The sequence below is a fragment of the Triplophysa rosa genome, linkage group LG24 (assembly GCF_024868665.1).
Source record: "Triplophysa rosa linkage group LG24, Trosa_1v2, whole genome shotgun sequence".
In the NCBI taxonomy this organism is placed as follows: Eukaryota; Metazoa; Chordata; class Actinopteri; order Cypriniformes; family Nemacheilidae; genus Triplophysa; species Triplophysa rosa.
The window spans coordinates 9,883,932-9,898,944 of record NC_079913.1 but is presented as its reverse complement, the minus strand read 5'-3'; the positions used below and the strand labels follow the sequence as shown (position 1 = coordinate 9,898,944).

The 15,013-nt window shown below is 38.5% G+C and overlaps 2 protein-coding genes across 2 annotated transcripts in view; one reads left to right on the top strand and one right to left on the bottom strand.

The window, feature by feature from the left end:
- nav3 (neuron navigator 3) overlaps positions 1 to 13,892 on the bottom strand; it is a 280,821-nt gene extending 266,929 nt beyond the window's left edge. Inside the window, exon 1 of the mRNA XM_057323584.1 lies at positions 13,705 to 13,892. The gene's annotated coding sequence lies outside the window, so the exon portion shown is untranslated. The remainder of the gene's footprint in view (positions 1 to 13,704) is intronic.
- Positions 13,893 to 14,831: 939 nt separating this feature from the next.
- Positions 14,832 to 15,013, top strand: part of ints13 (integrator complex subunit 13) — a 48,308-nt gene continuing 48,126 nt past the window's right edge. Inside the window, exon 1 of the mRNA XM_057323843.1 lies at positions 14,832 to 14,860. Coding sequence (XP_057179826.1) covers positions 14,847 to 14,860 — 14 coding nt within the window. The 5' untranslated portion in view covers positions 14,832 to 14,846. The remainder of the gene's footprint in view (positions 14,861 to 15,013) is intronic.

Here is a 15,013-nt window from a genome sequence, read left to right as displayed (position 1 = left end):
TGTGGCTTCTAGGGCACAAGTTTAAACAAGTGCTAAATTATTTATGACATAATCACATGTGTAAAATTAAATCAATAATCATGGTTATTGTATATATAGTATTGAGATGTATTGCAGACGTTATTATTTAGTTCAAATATCCTCAAAATTTAAATGACATTTTCTTTAAAAAAACTATGATAAACAAAAAAAACTCCAAAAATTATCACTGGTGTTAAGTGACAAGCATTCAAAAAGCTTATGGCACATAAACAAACAATAATTTAAGACATTACAAAAAGTAGCCTACTTTGTCTAATTTAGTTTTTTATTTATGTTAAATGAAAAGAAGATTTTAGATTTCATCCACATTAAAAAACAGCTAATTGCAAACAATAAGACTACTGTTAAATGATAATCGATGGTAGGTCGATGGTAGCCAATGATGTCCCAGAACTGAAAATTACTAACATTCTTCCAAATATCTTTCTCTGTGTTCATCGGAACAAAGTAATTTATACAGGTATGAAATTACATAAGGGTGAGTAAATGATGACAGAATTTTCATTTTTGGGTGAACTGTCCCTTTAAGTGACACGTTCAAACATTTAAGGCGTCTTTACACAGGCGAGTTAAGGCGTCTCTGTGGCGGATTAAATTTCTGTGTAAAGACGCAATGCCGCACGAAAGCCGATCTAAAATATGCCGCCTCTGACCCTCCTCAGACCCTAGTATCAAAGCGACTCTGATGCGGCTCAGGTTTAGTGTAAATGAAGGTGAAGTGAAGATGAGTGAAGATAAAGCCAAAAACACACAGCCACATTTGTTTTAGGCTAATAATAACAACACAGGTTTTTTAAATAATTCAAACAAATTTTTCGTTTCATTTTTTCATAAAATGATTTAATGAGGAAAAATGTTTGGAGTATTTTTGTTTACTCAGGCAGGCTGTGGCACAGTTTGAATGCAGGATGTAAATTTTGAGACCGTTTTCAGCCATTAAAATAGTTTAGATTAGTTTTTAATGGCAAATTACATTTATTTCGTTTCGTTTCGTTTCTTTTTAAAGTTAATTTAGAAAAATGTTTGGAGTATGATTGTTTGTGACTCAGGCCCGGCATGCAGATTTTTTTATTTGAACTCATGACATTGTTTAAATTCCTCCTTAAGCTCCTCTCCTTCGTGGAAAAAAAACTTCCGGTACGTGTGACACGATCACATGCAGACATGTTTTACTGTCCGTCTCAAACTGCTTCAAATATTAGGTTTGTCGGACATTATGCAGTGTCGCAGAGTTATTTGAAAAGCTCTCGTGTTACCTAAGCAGATGGGTCTCCGCAACACACGCATGAAGTCGAACACTTAATAAATCACAAACTTAACATTGTGTTGTGATGAGAGAGTTTGTGCTTTTCTTACCGTTTACCTCAAAACAGTCGCATCATAATAATGTAAGTGTGCTTCGGTCCAGATCATAAAGTGAGGACAGTAGCGCTTGTGCACATGCTCGGCCCTAAGAGCGTAAATTATTTGGGTCTTGTCGGGCTAGGATTGAAATGCAGGATTTTGTCGTTATATTTCCAGACGCATCTCATTGAGGACAGTATTTCATACACGAAAACGATCTGGTAACATTTGCTGTAACATCGGAACTGTTCATTTACCTGGTCGACAGTGACTTTGTGGCTCTTTAAAACAACTTTTGGCGTCTTTCAATATGCGGTGAGGTGCCCGAGAGTGTTTGTTAGCTAGGAAAATCATTTAAAATGTTGCATTTATAGCCTATTATTGCTTTTATCCTAAAGTATGCATTGTTACTATTAGTGTCAGTATATATATATATATATTGAGTTTATATTGTTTAATTTAAGATATTATTTCATCAGCATATTGTTAGAACTGTGCTTTTGTGGTTATGTTCAGCAGGTTATTTTAATTCCTGTGTAAATGCATTTATGCCACTTTAGAGCTGCATTAACGCTCTGTGTAAATACTCATTTTCGTGGTTTTAAACCGCTTCAGATTCGGTATCTGTGCCGCCTTTGCTGTGTAAAGACGACATTAGAAAGCTTATGAGACATAACACAAGAAAAATGTAAAACACATTACGGCTTTCAATTTATTCTTTCAATACCACTTCAAATTCATTTACTCTCAGCACAGAACAAGAACAGTGAAATTAATCCAATCAATGCTTTGTCTTTTAAAATCCGTTCATATAATCCTGCCAACAGACTGTCAAGCTCGAAGCATTACAGAAAATATAGTCTCTCTCCTATGAAACTCAACACCCCAATACGGCTGGGACGCTTTAGACATTTTGTTTCATGTTATCTGTGGTCTTCTGTGAGCATCTCTCTTGGGAGCACCTTGATACCGTTGGCCTACATTCCCCATGACAGAATCAAAGGCGTTCTGAGCTCAACTTTGAAGCTAGGTCTGTGTGTCTGTTCATTCGGCGAATCAACGAGAGCCTGCTCTTTAGAGAGCTCGGTGCGAATGAGAGCATCAGGCCATCACAGACTCACTCTTATGAAGACTGTCTTAAAGGCGCAGTAGCATACCTGTGCCACGCAACCTGAGGATCCAAGGACACCAAGTCGAATGAGGGGAATGAGCCAGTTGGTAGGTGATGTAATTGACTGGAACGAATATGACATCAGAGCAACGGCATCACAGATTTGCGGAGCCTCTCAAGGTCTTGCATCAGAGTGTGCAGGACCGGCAAATCATACATTACTCTCACAGAACGATGACAAGACCAAAGCGAATCTGCAGGCTTATGCCCCGTAGTCAGGTCATCCTTAGGGAGTCATTGTAATGCAATGGGCTGCAGATGTTTTATAAAACAAATCCAGAGGAGGGAGATGACATAGGCAGGAGATAAATGGAAGTGCTGGAGAAGATAATAACACACCACGCGGTTTGGGCTTTACTGACGTTCCTTTTTCCGAGTCCTGACACGGGACAGTTTTTACACCACTGTAAAGCAGCAGTAGCTGGATTGATGGTCAAAGAAAATGTTATTCATTGGAAACTCATTGAAAGCCATGACCATTTCCCATTTTGATAACTTGACAGAAGATTATTCTCTTAAAACAGAGTGAGGAAACATATGGCTTTGAGGTCTTGAGGGGACATGTGTGTATTATTAACATACGGTCTCTTTTTTTATGAGGTCCAAAACTATAAGAGCACATTCAAAATCTAAGACGTTTTTATTTAAAGAGAAATTTTAAAAATGTGAAACAAAGATAATGTCTTACAAGTATCAAAAAATGCAGTGCTGGATAAACTTCTAAAGGCGAATACAATAAGCAATAAATAATTTAACAACTCAGCTCAAAGAAACCAACTGATCCAATACAAAACACATGATGTCCAGATCACAGCAAGCTACACACACAGCCTTTTCATTCACTCTAGACACCATTATTATTTAAACACCAATGGCATTATTCCCTAAACATAACATTTGTACTCAAATGAACAGAATTCTGCTATTTAAGTTTGCATGTTACATAAAGAATATATGTGTTATTTATCATAGACAATGTAAAACCAATCAATGGTTCACCTTTCTGACCACAGGCGCTTGTTTTTGAAATCTTAATAAAGTCCATGCATTCTCAAACTGCCCATGTATTGAAACACCTGACAGATACCTGTTGCAGCTTTGTGTCATCATTCTTGATCATCCGTACTTCTGAATCGCTTACTGCAGCAGGTGTCTTCTAGAGAGAGCTAAGCTCGGTCTAAACAGTGCTTTATATGTTATGCTATACAGGCCCCCAGCACTATATTACTAGCCATTACCATTAGTTTAAATGAATGCATAAAGAACGTTTATACTGATATTTTACACACCCACAAAAGAGCAAGTTGCTCTAATGTTTCCAAAGCCCAGTGTAAGAACAAACTGCCCATTTTGCTTTACTAAGGACGAACCCACACAAATGAGACATTACTTTTGCTCCATCAATGTACCACAATGGCCTCAAATGCACACATCTAAATGACAACAGGCTCCTTGCAGCCAGATCGGGCCTGCCACCACACTGCCAGCAGAAACTGTGGCTGGGCAAACATGGCAGAGGTCGAGACAAATTGGTTGGCTGGTTCTTTGCCCCAGATGAAGGCTACGGATCACTCGCAAACACCGGGGAGAAAAAACAGGATGGGGAAAGAGTGACAGGCGGCAGAAGAGGATTTTCCGAGTCATCGCTGCCTTTCTTCAGCGGGCAAATTGGACACAGAGGAAAACTTCGCCATTCCCGGAACGGGCTAATTAGAGATGTGTTGGATGATCTATGACTTGCGTGTCCTTCCTTTTTCTGGCAGCATCTCCAGGTTTACAAATGGTTGACGGTTCCCGGTCGTCCAATCGTAAACCATCATCCAAGTCATTCCCACTGTGACCTGCATGATGTATATTTTTAACTAGGGCTGGGCAAAATTTTTTTATGAATCTTTTTTTTTAATGCGGTTGATTCGATATCGATTCTCAAAAGCCGCGAATCGATTTTTTTCTTTCATATTTCCGCAAGCACTGAACATCCATTAACGTGAATCTTATTGCTACTACTTTCCACTAGATGTCACTTTTCTTTTTACAATGAGTGGATGTACAGGGAGCATTTCGTTCATTTATTGCTTAAGTAACATGGCGGATGCGGGTGTGTCATCGAATTTAACATCGCCTTCACATAAAAGGCAGCGGTTCACATGATTGCAGCCTCTCTTTACAGCTAATTTTGTGACATTTTGTTGTTATACTGTATCTTAAATGTAAAATAACCTGATCCTGTTTGGTCAAGGTATGCGACTGTTCTGTTTCAATATACCCAAGTGTGTTGAAAGTTTAATATACAGGTTTGTGGCTCTTCATTTCATTTTTTAATTCACCATTGTAATCTGATGTTTACTGATCTTTTTTTAAAATATCTATAGGATTTGTATGAAATATTTAATCATTGACTCGAATCGAGAATCAAATCAAAAGCTTGTGAATCGGAATCGACTCGGAACATCAGAATCGATACCCAACCCTATTTTTAACACTATAAACTAAAAAACATCCGTTATTGGCGATAGTTTTAAGGTTTTTATTACATGATTTGCATCAACCATCCACAATGCACTACATGAAAGAAGGCAAGGATACTGCGTGTACTAAACAACACCTTTCAGAGTAGAGCCCTGCACGGGCCTTAAATCCAGGCCCTAGCCCGGCCCTGCCCGACAAGCTTATCAGAATTCTCGGCCCGAGCCCGCCTAGAGCCCGATTTTTTATTTATTTTTAATCCCATTACACAGCCAATACTACTGTTGCAGCCATTAAAATAGTTCTGTTTTGTTTTTTTAATAGCAAAGTAGTTATATATGTATTTTTCCTTTATTAAGTTAATTTAGAAAAAATTTTGGAGAAGTTTTTTGTTTGGTAAATTAAACTGTTTTTTAAATAGACGAGCAAGCGGCTAGCGGCCGATGGTGAGTTGACTACGTTTGATCAATTTAGTCCATCAAATCAACACTTGGCTTGCCTGCAATAAAATCCAAAGATTTTTTTTAAATAAAGAAAAAACTCAACAATTTAAGCATATCACAATGTTAGTTTAAACGTTTATTATCACCACACCAGTAAAAGGACACTTTTTTATAAACTGAGGTGCTCGCAACGGCGATCAACGTGCTGAAAACAAACAAAAACGTGTAAAATCGAAACAATTTAAAATAATAATAATAACAACTACATGCAGACTGTCTTACCTTACACTTACGCAACAATTACCAATGAAAAAAGTCTAATCCCAAACAGAAAATGAGACAGCCTCCTAACACGGGTACAGCCACAAGAACAATCTCTTAAAGAACATAGAACGTAGAAAAACAGCCCAGAATGTTGCCTTTCCTCTTTGTTTTTCTGTGTCTTAAGTTCGCCATTTGCGATTTTTCTCTTTATGTTCTCCATTGCATGTGAGGTGAATAGTGGACGAGGGAAACCTGTGTGAACGCGCGGGCGCAACTGCGCGCAAGCAGAATGTGTAATGTGTGTCAGCGTGATATGTAATCGTATTCGATGTTTTAAATTTACCATCATCAACTTCTTATCGCTTCTTTATTTACTGAATTTCTAATATATATTAGAAATATTAATGAATGTCTAATATATAAAAAGGAGGACAAGCCTAAAACAAGTCCGAAGCCCGGCCCGCTTGTGAGCTATGACGTAAAAATTGGCCCGAAGCCCGGCCCGAGGGGTGTAAATAAGTTGGGGCTTCGTTGGGCCCGGGCTGTAATGCAGGGCTCTAATTCAGAGTATGGCAGTCAAGCGATTAATCGCGGAATAAAAGTTTGTGTTTACATAACACTGTATATGTCTGTGTACTGTGCATGTTAATTTTGTATTTTAAACACATACACAGACATGCATATATTTGAGAAAAGTATAAAATATAAAAATTAATAAATATGTATTTATCAATAATTTCAATTATTGGTAAATATAAATAAATTCATAGAAATATTTCCTAAATATATATATACTGTAAACATATATTTGTATGTTTTGGTGTATGTTTTGTATGTTTGGTTTATAAATACAAAATTAATATGCACAGTGCACACAGTGCCGTCGTTTGGGCAGTGCAACTGGTGCGACATTACGCATGCACATGCGTTTGCATGGCTTCCAAAGCTGTGTACAACCATCACAAGTGTACATGATGCTTTTTAATACATTCATGAGCAAAACCTCGTAAATAAGATGATTTTACTGATGTATTATATAACTTTCATTTGTGTTATGTTTTCGCACACTTTATTTGTTGTAGCTTACTTGTACTTGTACTGTATTCTGAAAGATCATAATTAATTTAGGAGAGATGAGATCATTTCCCCTCACACAAATGCAATGTAGCTAAATGTATACTACTATTGATTTTGCATATTTGACCAATAAAAACACTGTAGTAGCACTTAATACATACAAGATTTGATGATATTAAGACAGAAAAAGCCCCAGAAAAAGTGAGTTCTTCTAACGCGCACTGGGCCCTGCCCCATGCTTGGGACGGCCCTGAGTATACAGACATATATTATTTAAAAACAAACTTTTATTCTGGATACGATTAATCGAGATTAATCGTTTGACAGCCCTAATTTAGAGAATATTTCTATAATATAGAACAAACATTACATTTAAACATATATTTTTCCATATGGTTGTCCTTACATGACTCTACCTGCAACACATTTCACATAGTGACACAAATGTAGCACATAAGAAGCACTGTCGCAAGTCATGGGAAAAGGCCTTTCCTCGCACGATCTTTAAAATCACTGGCACCGAGACAACAGATGTTGATCCCACCTGACAAAAGCAAGCACGCTCCAATTGTACACGCACATCCGCAACCGCACCTGAGCCATGCACACACACATCTGGTCGCAAAAGCGTTCCAACCCTTTCTTTCCGCCTGGCAGCGGGAATCACCGAAAGGAACTTCTCTTGAATAGGAGAGCTCTTGGCAGCACATGCCTTTCTGCCATCACATATCGACCCAAGCACGCAGTATACAGTACTACTACCATGACAGACATACACCTGCTCTAGCCTGATCAAACCATTAGGGAATAACATAGAGGTCACAATAAACGTGAGAGTGTTAACCCTGTTAGTTCTGTGCTAGCTCGATGGTTGAAGTTGTTCCAACCGTTGTGTGTGATCCAAGAGCTCCAGGCCTGCAACAGGATGTTTGCCGTGCCTTCAGCAAATTCACGCTCTCACCTTTTTTCACACCCTCTGTAGTGATCCACACGTCTGCCATGCTGGCATAAATAAACGTCCTCTCATGAATTCTGCATGCCTGCAGCTAGGATGAAAGCTAATGACATTCATTACACAACACTTAGTCTAGCAGGCTGCATGCGTGTGAGTGTGTGTAGCAGGAAGATGTAAAACAGGGGTCTCTATCTATCTTGTTTTATACTTGTATTGTTACTGGTGTTTTCTTAAAATTGACCCACAAATTAATTTTCACTTTTTATTACTTGCCTTTCTTGTTATCTAAATATCTCAAATTACTTTTGGTGCCACATTTTTTATGTATCATATCACATTAAATACTACGAATGCTACTGTATGCATCACAACAGACTGTTCACCCGTATTACAGCGCCCTCTCTTCCCCGGGGTTCTTTAACGCCTCTAACTAAAAGGAGGCAAAATCTGCAAAGCATCACAACTCTGGCGTGGGGCTGTAATGGAAAGCATTGCTTTAAACCACTGCTTTTAAGTAAAATCCATGCAGATATGTCATTCTTCAATGATGGCAGGAGGAAGCATCTTGTGAGCTGGGAGATGGGAAGCAAGGCCAGATCGACATGAAAGAAACAAGGGAGGTCCCCTATTATTTTTTTATTAGCGTAATTACCCAATAAATGCTCCAGCAAGTTGTAGCTTTGAGGCTTCTTGAAGGTTGGCACGCAACCATGTTGGCAGAGACCCACCGGGCTGGAAATAGAAAGAGATTTCTGTGTGTGGCATCTTACGTCACGGCTTCCTTGACTGCCTTGATCTGTGCGCGGTCTCCCTTGTGTTTTTAAGGCAAATAGTTCATAATAACTTCATTATGCTTTGTTACGGGTCATTATGGCAGATGAATCATTTCGTGTTTACAGCAAAGAAACCGGAGTATGAATTCTACTGAAGTGGAGAACAAATTTTGGACAAGCATTTTGGGTTTACACAAGAAAAGGTCAGAAACTTGTAGTAAAAAGAGATTTTTTAGTGCCAGTACAAAATAAAATCAGATTTCCTCAAAAGTATAGGTGCCAACAAAATTCCGAACATTTGTATTCTCTTTTGTACATCATTAAGAACATACGAAAACCTATGAACTGGAAACATACAGCATTAAGAAGACTACCATCTTTTCAACACCGGTGGTTCTGAGTAATTTGCTAAAGAAAGACACATCACAAAGACATAAAAAATGAGTCACATTTTACATTACGTGTTTATGGCTCGGTTGTAATGGCTCTATGGGGATTTTGTGATTAAGGTGAGTTTCTGATGGTAATTAGCATACAGTCTGTCTTGGCAGAGACGTTGTGCATTACTGTAAGTCTGATGAGAAGATGTTCAGTGTTACCAGCATATTTAACAGTAATGACAAACAAATGTCCCTTTTCTAATGTAGTCATTTGATCTATTTGCCAACACACAAAGGAATGGTGTATTACTTGGCATAAAATGCACACATTTAATATGAAAACCACACACCACGCCCGATTTTTATGGCATCACTAGATATGAATTTGTGGGAATGACTCATTTTCCAAATTTTCTCGATTGTTTTAGGAAATATCTCTCTAAATTGAATTGTGGGTTACTTTGTTAAACATGAAAAGAAAATGGAATTGTTAAAAAAGACATTAGGACATTAAACAAATACAAAGCTACAACAAATGTAGACAGACATCAGGAGTGAGCCAGAAGGAAACAGATGCTCTTTCAGGCCTGCTGAGATAATCCACAATGTTATAATCCATTCACTGATTTATGTTTGATAAACTGCCATTGCCACTGAACCATTTTAAATGAATCAAGTTTATCCCTTAAACGGAAGATCCCAAACCTCTGCTATGACAACAATAAGAAGACTTGGTAAAACCATTTTATACGGTCTCATAACAGATGTGTAAAACAGATGAACTGAGCCCAGAGACACTGAGTACCCTGCAAAAATGTCTAACCTCAAAACAACCATTATACAAAGCATTCCTCTCCCGTACACAGAATTTTATGATACAATGGATGCCATGCTGATTGTTGTAAGGGAAAAATCTTCTCCTTCAGCACATTTTCTAGACTCAGTCTACACCAATTCCCAATCACATAAACACACACACACACACACACACACACACACACACACACACGACGCACACACACACACAAGCAGAAATAACAATCAGTGGGTCCCTAGACTCAGCACTGTGAGGTAGAGAAAGCCCAAGTCTAATTCTCTCTTAATAGCAGGTTGTGTTAAGAGAAACACACAACCAAGCAGACGGCAAAAGCGAATAGATTGAATTCTGGCTGCACATGGAGGATAAGGGGAAAAACGGGAAGATTGTCCTGGTTACTGGGCATTCGTTAATTAAATGAGTTACCTTCACTTGCCCCGGCGTTAAACCAAACAGGACAGCGAGCTCTAATTGAAATGAAGATGGGTATTGAAGCTCTTTAAAGATAAACATAAAAAACCTTGCCAATTTCTCACTGACCGATTGGAAGGGCCGCTCCGTGTCTGTACTATACACAGTGCTCTGTGAGTAACAAATGCTCAAGGTCTGTCAGCTTTGAGGTAGAGCCTTCATATTCATCAACTACGCCTGTCTTACAAGGGTGAAAAGCTGATGCAAGACATTTTCCAGATGAGGACCAAGGTGAAGCGTCTGACAAAACAAAAAGGCATAAAAAAGCATTAATTGGATTTGAAAATGTTTGCCTGCCTGCCGTTTTTTCACTCTGCATTTCAAACATGCCTGCTTCAGACACAGCTTCATGAATTCATTAAAACAGAAAGAGATCTATGATGTTTAGCCTCCATTTCCCAGCTGACAGAATTTGAGGGAGAGGTATCAGGGCGTCTTCTTAATGTGTCTCCTAGCCGATTCACTGCTACTTTACATTCAGATGGGAGAGAATCCCAGTAAATGGCATTGTAGTATATCAACACGCTGCTCTCTATGCTGTCATAAATGCAGTGTTCCCACTATCTGTTCGAGACGCTGTGGTGTCCTTGGGCACGCTTCACTCATACCCTGCTGGAATTACTACGCTAAAGTGAGGACAATGTACTAGCATGGACCATTATGGTTTTTCACAGTTGGGTACCACATTTGAATTGCCCACAATATGTTGAGCAGTGGGGATTTTTAAGTAGACCCCTGGTTTAGCAATAAGCACATGGACACTAAAACATTAAATCATGACAATTTCCTGCTCTTCTCTACATTATTGTATGTGCTGTATTCATACACATCTGAACAGAAAGTGCTTCATTATATTATGGTAAATAGTTTGCCTGTGACCAATTTTTCAAGGGCTCTGAAAAGCAAGAAATAGACCTATTATGACTCCAGATGACATTTATAATTCAATATGGTTCAATATGGCAAGTTTTTTGTATAGGGAAGCAACAATCTGAAAAATGTAAACAACAACAATAACTAAATTTACTTTGCACACTACAGGTGAAAAGAATGCAGCCATATTTTTTTTATTATTTCCTCTATTTCACCCACTCCGAGTCAATGTTTGCCTTGGTGAAAGACAAGTGCAAGAAAGAACGCCTATTTGTCATGACAACCTAATTCACAGGCATCTGAGAGTCGCTTCACAAGCCATCAGTGTCAGAATGCACTGTGCCTTTAAATGATCTAAGTGACAAATCATCTCCCTCTTTCTCACTCTCTCTCACATCTCTCTCTTGTTCTCTACATCCCTAATATCTCATTTTGTATCTCTCTTTCTCAGCAGAGAGACCTGCACCCCCGTAACTCCAGCAACCACTGAAAAAGCATCATTTCTCAAACGCCATAGTGCCTTACCATTATCTGTGTGGCATTGTTTGCCTCCTGCTGTTTCCTAAATAGCATTTTTTCTAAATACTGAAAAGAAATACAAACTCAAAGTGGCTGTCATTTCACATTAATTTAAACTAGACTGTAGTGGAGAATTATAAGGACACAGATGCAAAAAAAATGTGTTGATACTTTAAGCAAAAGCTTGTGTTAGAGTTAGATAAACATTGTGCATCATCTTCAATCATAAGAGATGACAATATCATTTATATAAAAAATGAGCGTGCAACTTTTATTGTCTTTATGAAACGGCTCTTTAACCATTTGATTTCATTTAAATGACAAAGTACAGTCATCAACACAGGGCAGTTTTAAAAGCAGGGATTTCATAAATCCAAAAATTATAATTTCTTACAAGATCAGTCTCAAAAGGTACCCAAACTCACCCCATCAATGTAATATTACCATAAGACTAACAACAAAAACAGCATTGGCCATTTTACCTTTTAGATGCGAGAAAATGAAAAAGGGGAGGCAGGGCATCTGCAGATGGAGGTAGGAGGAGAAATGCTTGAGGAGATTGAGGGATGAACTGTGAATGGTAAAGAGGAGAACAGCGGAGTCCTTCAGGGTCCACTGCACCGCTACTGAAAGTGGCCACCAGTTCAAATTAGAAACCATGTGGTGACAAGTGTGAGAAAATCTCATTAACTCTCCATCCGCCCAGAGAACTGATTCATCTGTCTGTACATGGTTCCTTTTGGCAAAGCCAGAATACAGAATATAGCTTCTCCACTGTGCCATTCAGCTGCAGGAAGCTTTTTTGGTAAAGGCTGGATCAAAAGAACTGGATTTGGTCCAAATACAGTATGTGTGTGAATAAATGGTAATATGCAGGACAACATAATCACGTGGAGCAACATCAAATCTTTTGTCTTTGATGGCCGTGAAATTCAGGAGACTATTAGGAAATGCGCAGCAGCAATTAGTATAAATGCGTGTAATTCAGCAGCATTCACTGCATGGATGACATCTGTCAAAAAATAAGCTCCTTACTTGTAATCCATTCCATCCCCGCAAACTACAGATAGGATGACACGGATCATACATTATAATGCCCAGGGATATTTGATGGCTGCCAAAACTATGAAATGTGCCACACGCATGGAGGGTATGGTCACATTTTGAAACACTTCATATTGTTTGACTTTGTATAGCAAGGAAAGGAATCTTGCAACGTTTTAAAACATTTATTTCTAATTATTATATAGTTTTATGAATGGAATATGAAAAATGAACACGTCACACCACAGGATAATTTACGTGTACTGCAAAATTGTGCAGAGAAATTACGACCAACATATCAAAACATACTCTTTCGCCTATACATTATGCATTTAATCTAAAATCTTGAAGTTAAAGAAATTAACTTCACATTAACAAATTAAAATTATTTAATAATTCTAATTAACAATATGTAATTGTTCTGCTTTTAAACTTTTACTAAATACCATGCACACAGTTATTGTAAGTAATCCTCATTCTTTTAGGCACAGAATGCTGATTTACTGCTTGTATCAGAGTCTCATGTGCATGGCTAGAGAGGAGTTTTGTGCACCTGTATCGGCTATAGTTCGATATAACATATCTTATCTGACAACCGACGTGACAAAACACTCTTCGCGTGTTCTTTGGGAGCATCTTGTTCAACGCATTTTTTGTTGCATCCCTCAGCATGCTTTACGCGTGCACACAATCCCCGACACTTTGTCATCAGTCACAACGCAATTTAGCAACAATTTCTGACAGGAAAGACACTCGTGTCAAGAAATAATCAACTGAATGAACAATTACACTTCTAAAAATCATTGCAATGCATCTTGCTTTAATTGTAGTGCCGGGTGAAGGTTCCTCCTGCCTATGATAAGCATCATTGATTCGGCAACAGTTGAGATAAGATAAGACAATAGCGTTAAATTCACTTTATTTAAAAATCAGAGTTAAAAGATAAAAAGAATGCACGCATTTCGTTCCCTTCCCGAGGTTTACAATCTGTTCCCACGTAGGTGGCTCCCATATTCGCATCGTGCACCTTTCAAATACAAGCAGTGAATTCCACAAAAGCCTTACCTGTCAGCGTTTCCAGGCAACGGCGGAGATGGTTAAAGAAAGCCTTGGCGCGAATGGGCACCAACTTCCTCCAGGAGATGTTAGTGTAGTCCGGCCAGAGGTCCGAGAGCGGCTGTCACTCCTGTCCGTCCCTTTCGCGGACCTGTCAGCGCGAGCCACCCGCTCTCAGCGGCCAAACCCAACACTCGCGCCTGTGAATGCGCGCGTAACCACTGCGCGGCGCTATTGTCATGTTGTCCTGGAATGACATTGCGAGGTAAACCTGCTGACGTGAGTTATATTGCATTATTTTATGTTTGAGGTAAATAAATGATCCGTTACCGCTTAACATTTAAGGAATCTTTTCAAGAAGAAAATTCGCTGTTTTACGGGTCGCATAGAAGAATTACCTCACGATTTCTCAGGTGGCAAGACATTTAAAACCATTTGCCAGCGCAAATGTTGTCACCCACAACACGAATGACATCATGTCCTTCCGATAACAGGCAAATGTTTCTATACACATGACCACAACATGTCATATTAGGACGAGGCTTGATAGTTTTACAAACGAAAAGAGATTTAGCTGTGTGAAAAAGGGAAAAGTAGAGTATAGGAAAGGCAATGTTTGGACGCAACGCAACATGCGTAATCTACTTCCGCTGAAATCTTCGTTTGTGTTGGTGGATTTGTATTTGTAAACATTTTTAGAAACATTTTTATGAGCTTGTTTATGAACATGTTTATTTATTTTATACATTTATACATTTTAGACGTTTTTATAATTAGTATATCTTTATTTAAAAAAGGACAAATCAGGACAATTCGTTCACACTTAAACATCTGTATTCATTCACTAATACATACATCATTGGCACTTTCAGTAATAGATTAGATAAATAGTATACTTGGATTATGATATAATCTGAAAAGTGTTGGAATGCATAACACCACCAGGTTGCACTGTGCACGTGCATCATGCAGAATTCTTCCCAAAACGTGTTGTATGCTAATAGTCTGCAAGAATGATTGATAGATCTTTCTTTGTTTCTGAGAAAAGCGATTTCTCCTCTTAAATTGTTGTTTCCCCTTCATCTGGTTTGTATTGTAGTATCTTCCCTGTTCCCCGACTGGCAGAGCATGGAACCAACAACGACAAGGTCATGGGTTCAAATAGGTAATGCACTGTACAGTATGTTTATGAGTATGATTGCCTCTCAATCTGGTCCCACACTAATTAAAATTGATCCCTATAACTCAGCTCAACCTTTGCCATTCCCAGCACTCCACATCATAAGCAAATACATGCACAGGCCTGTAATTACTTTCC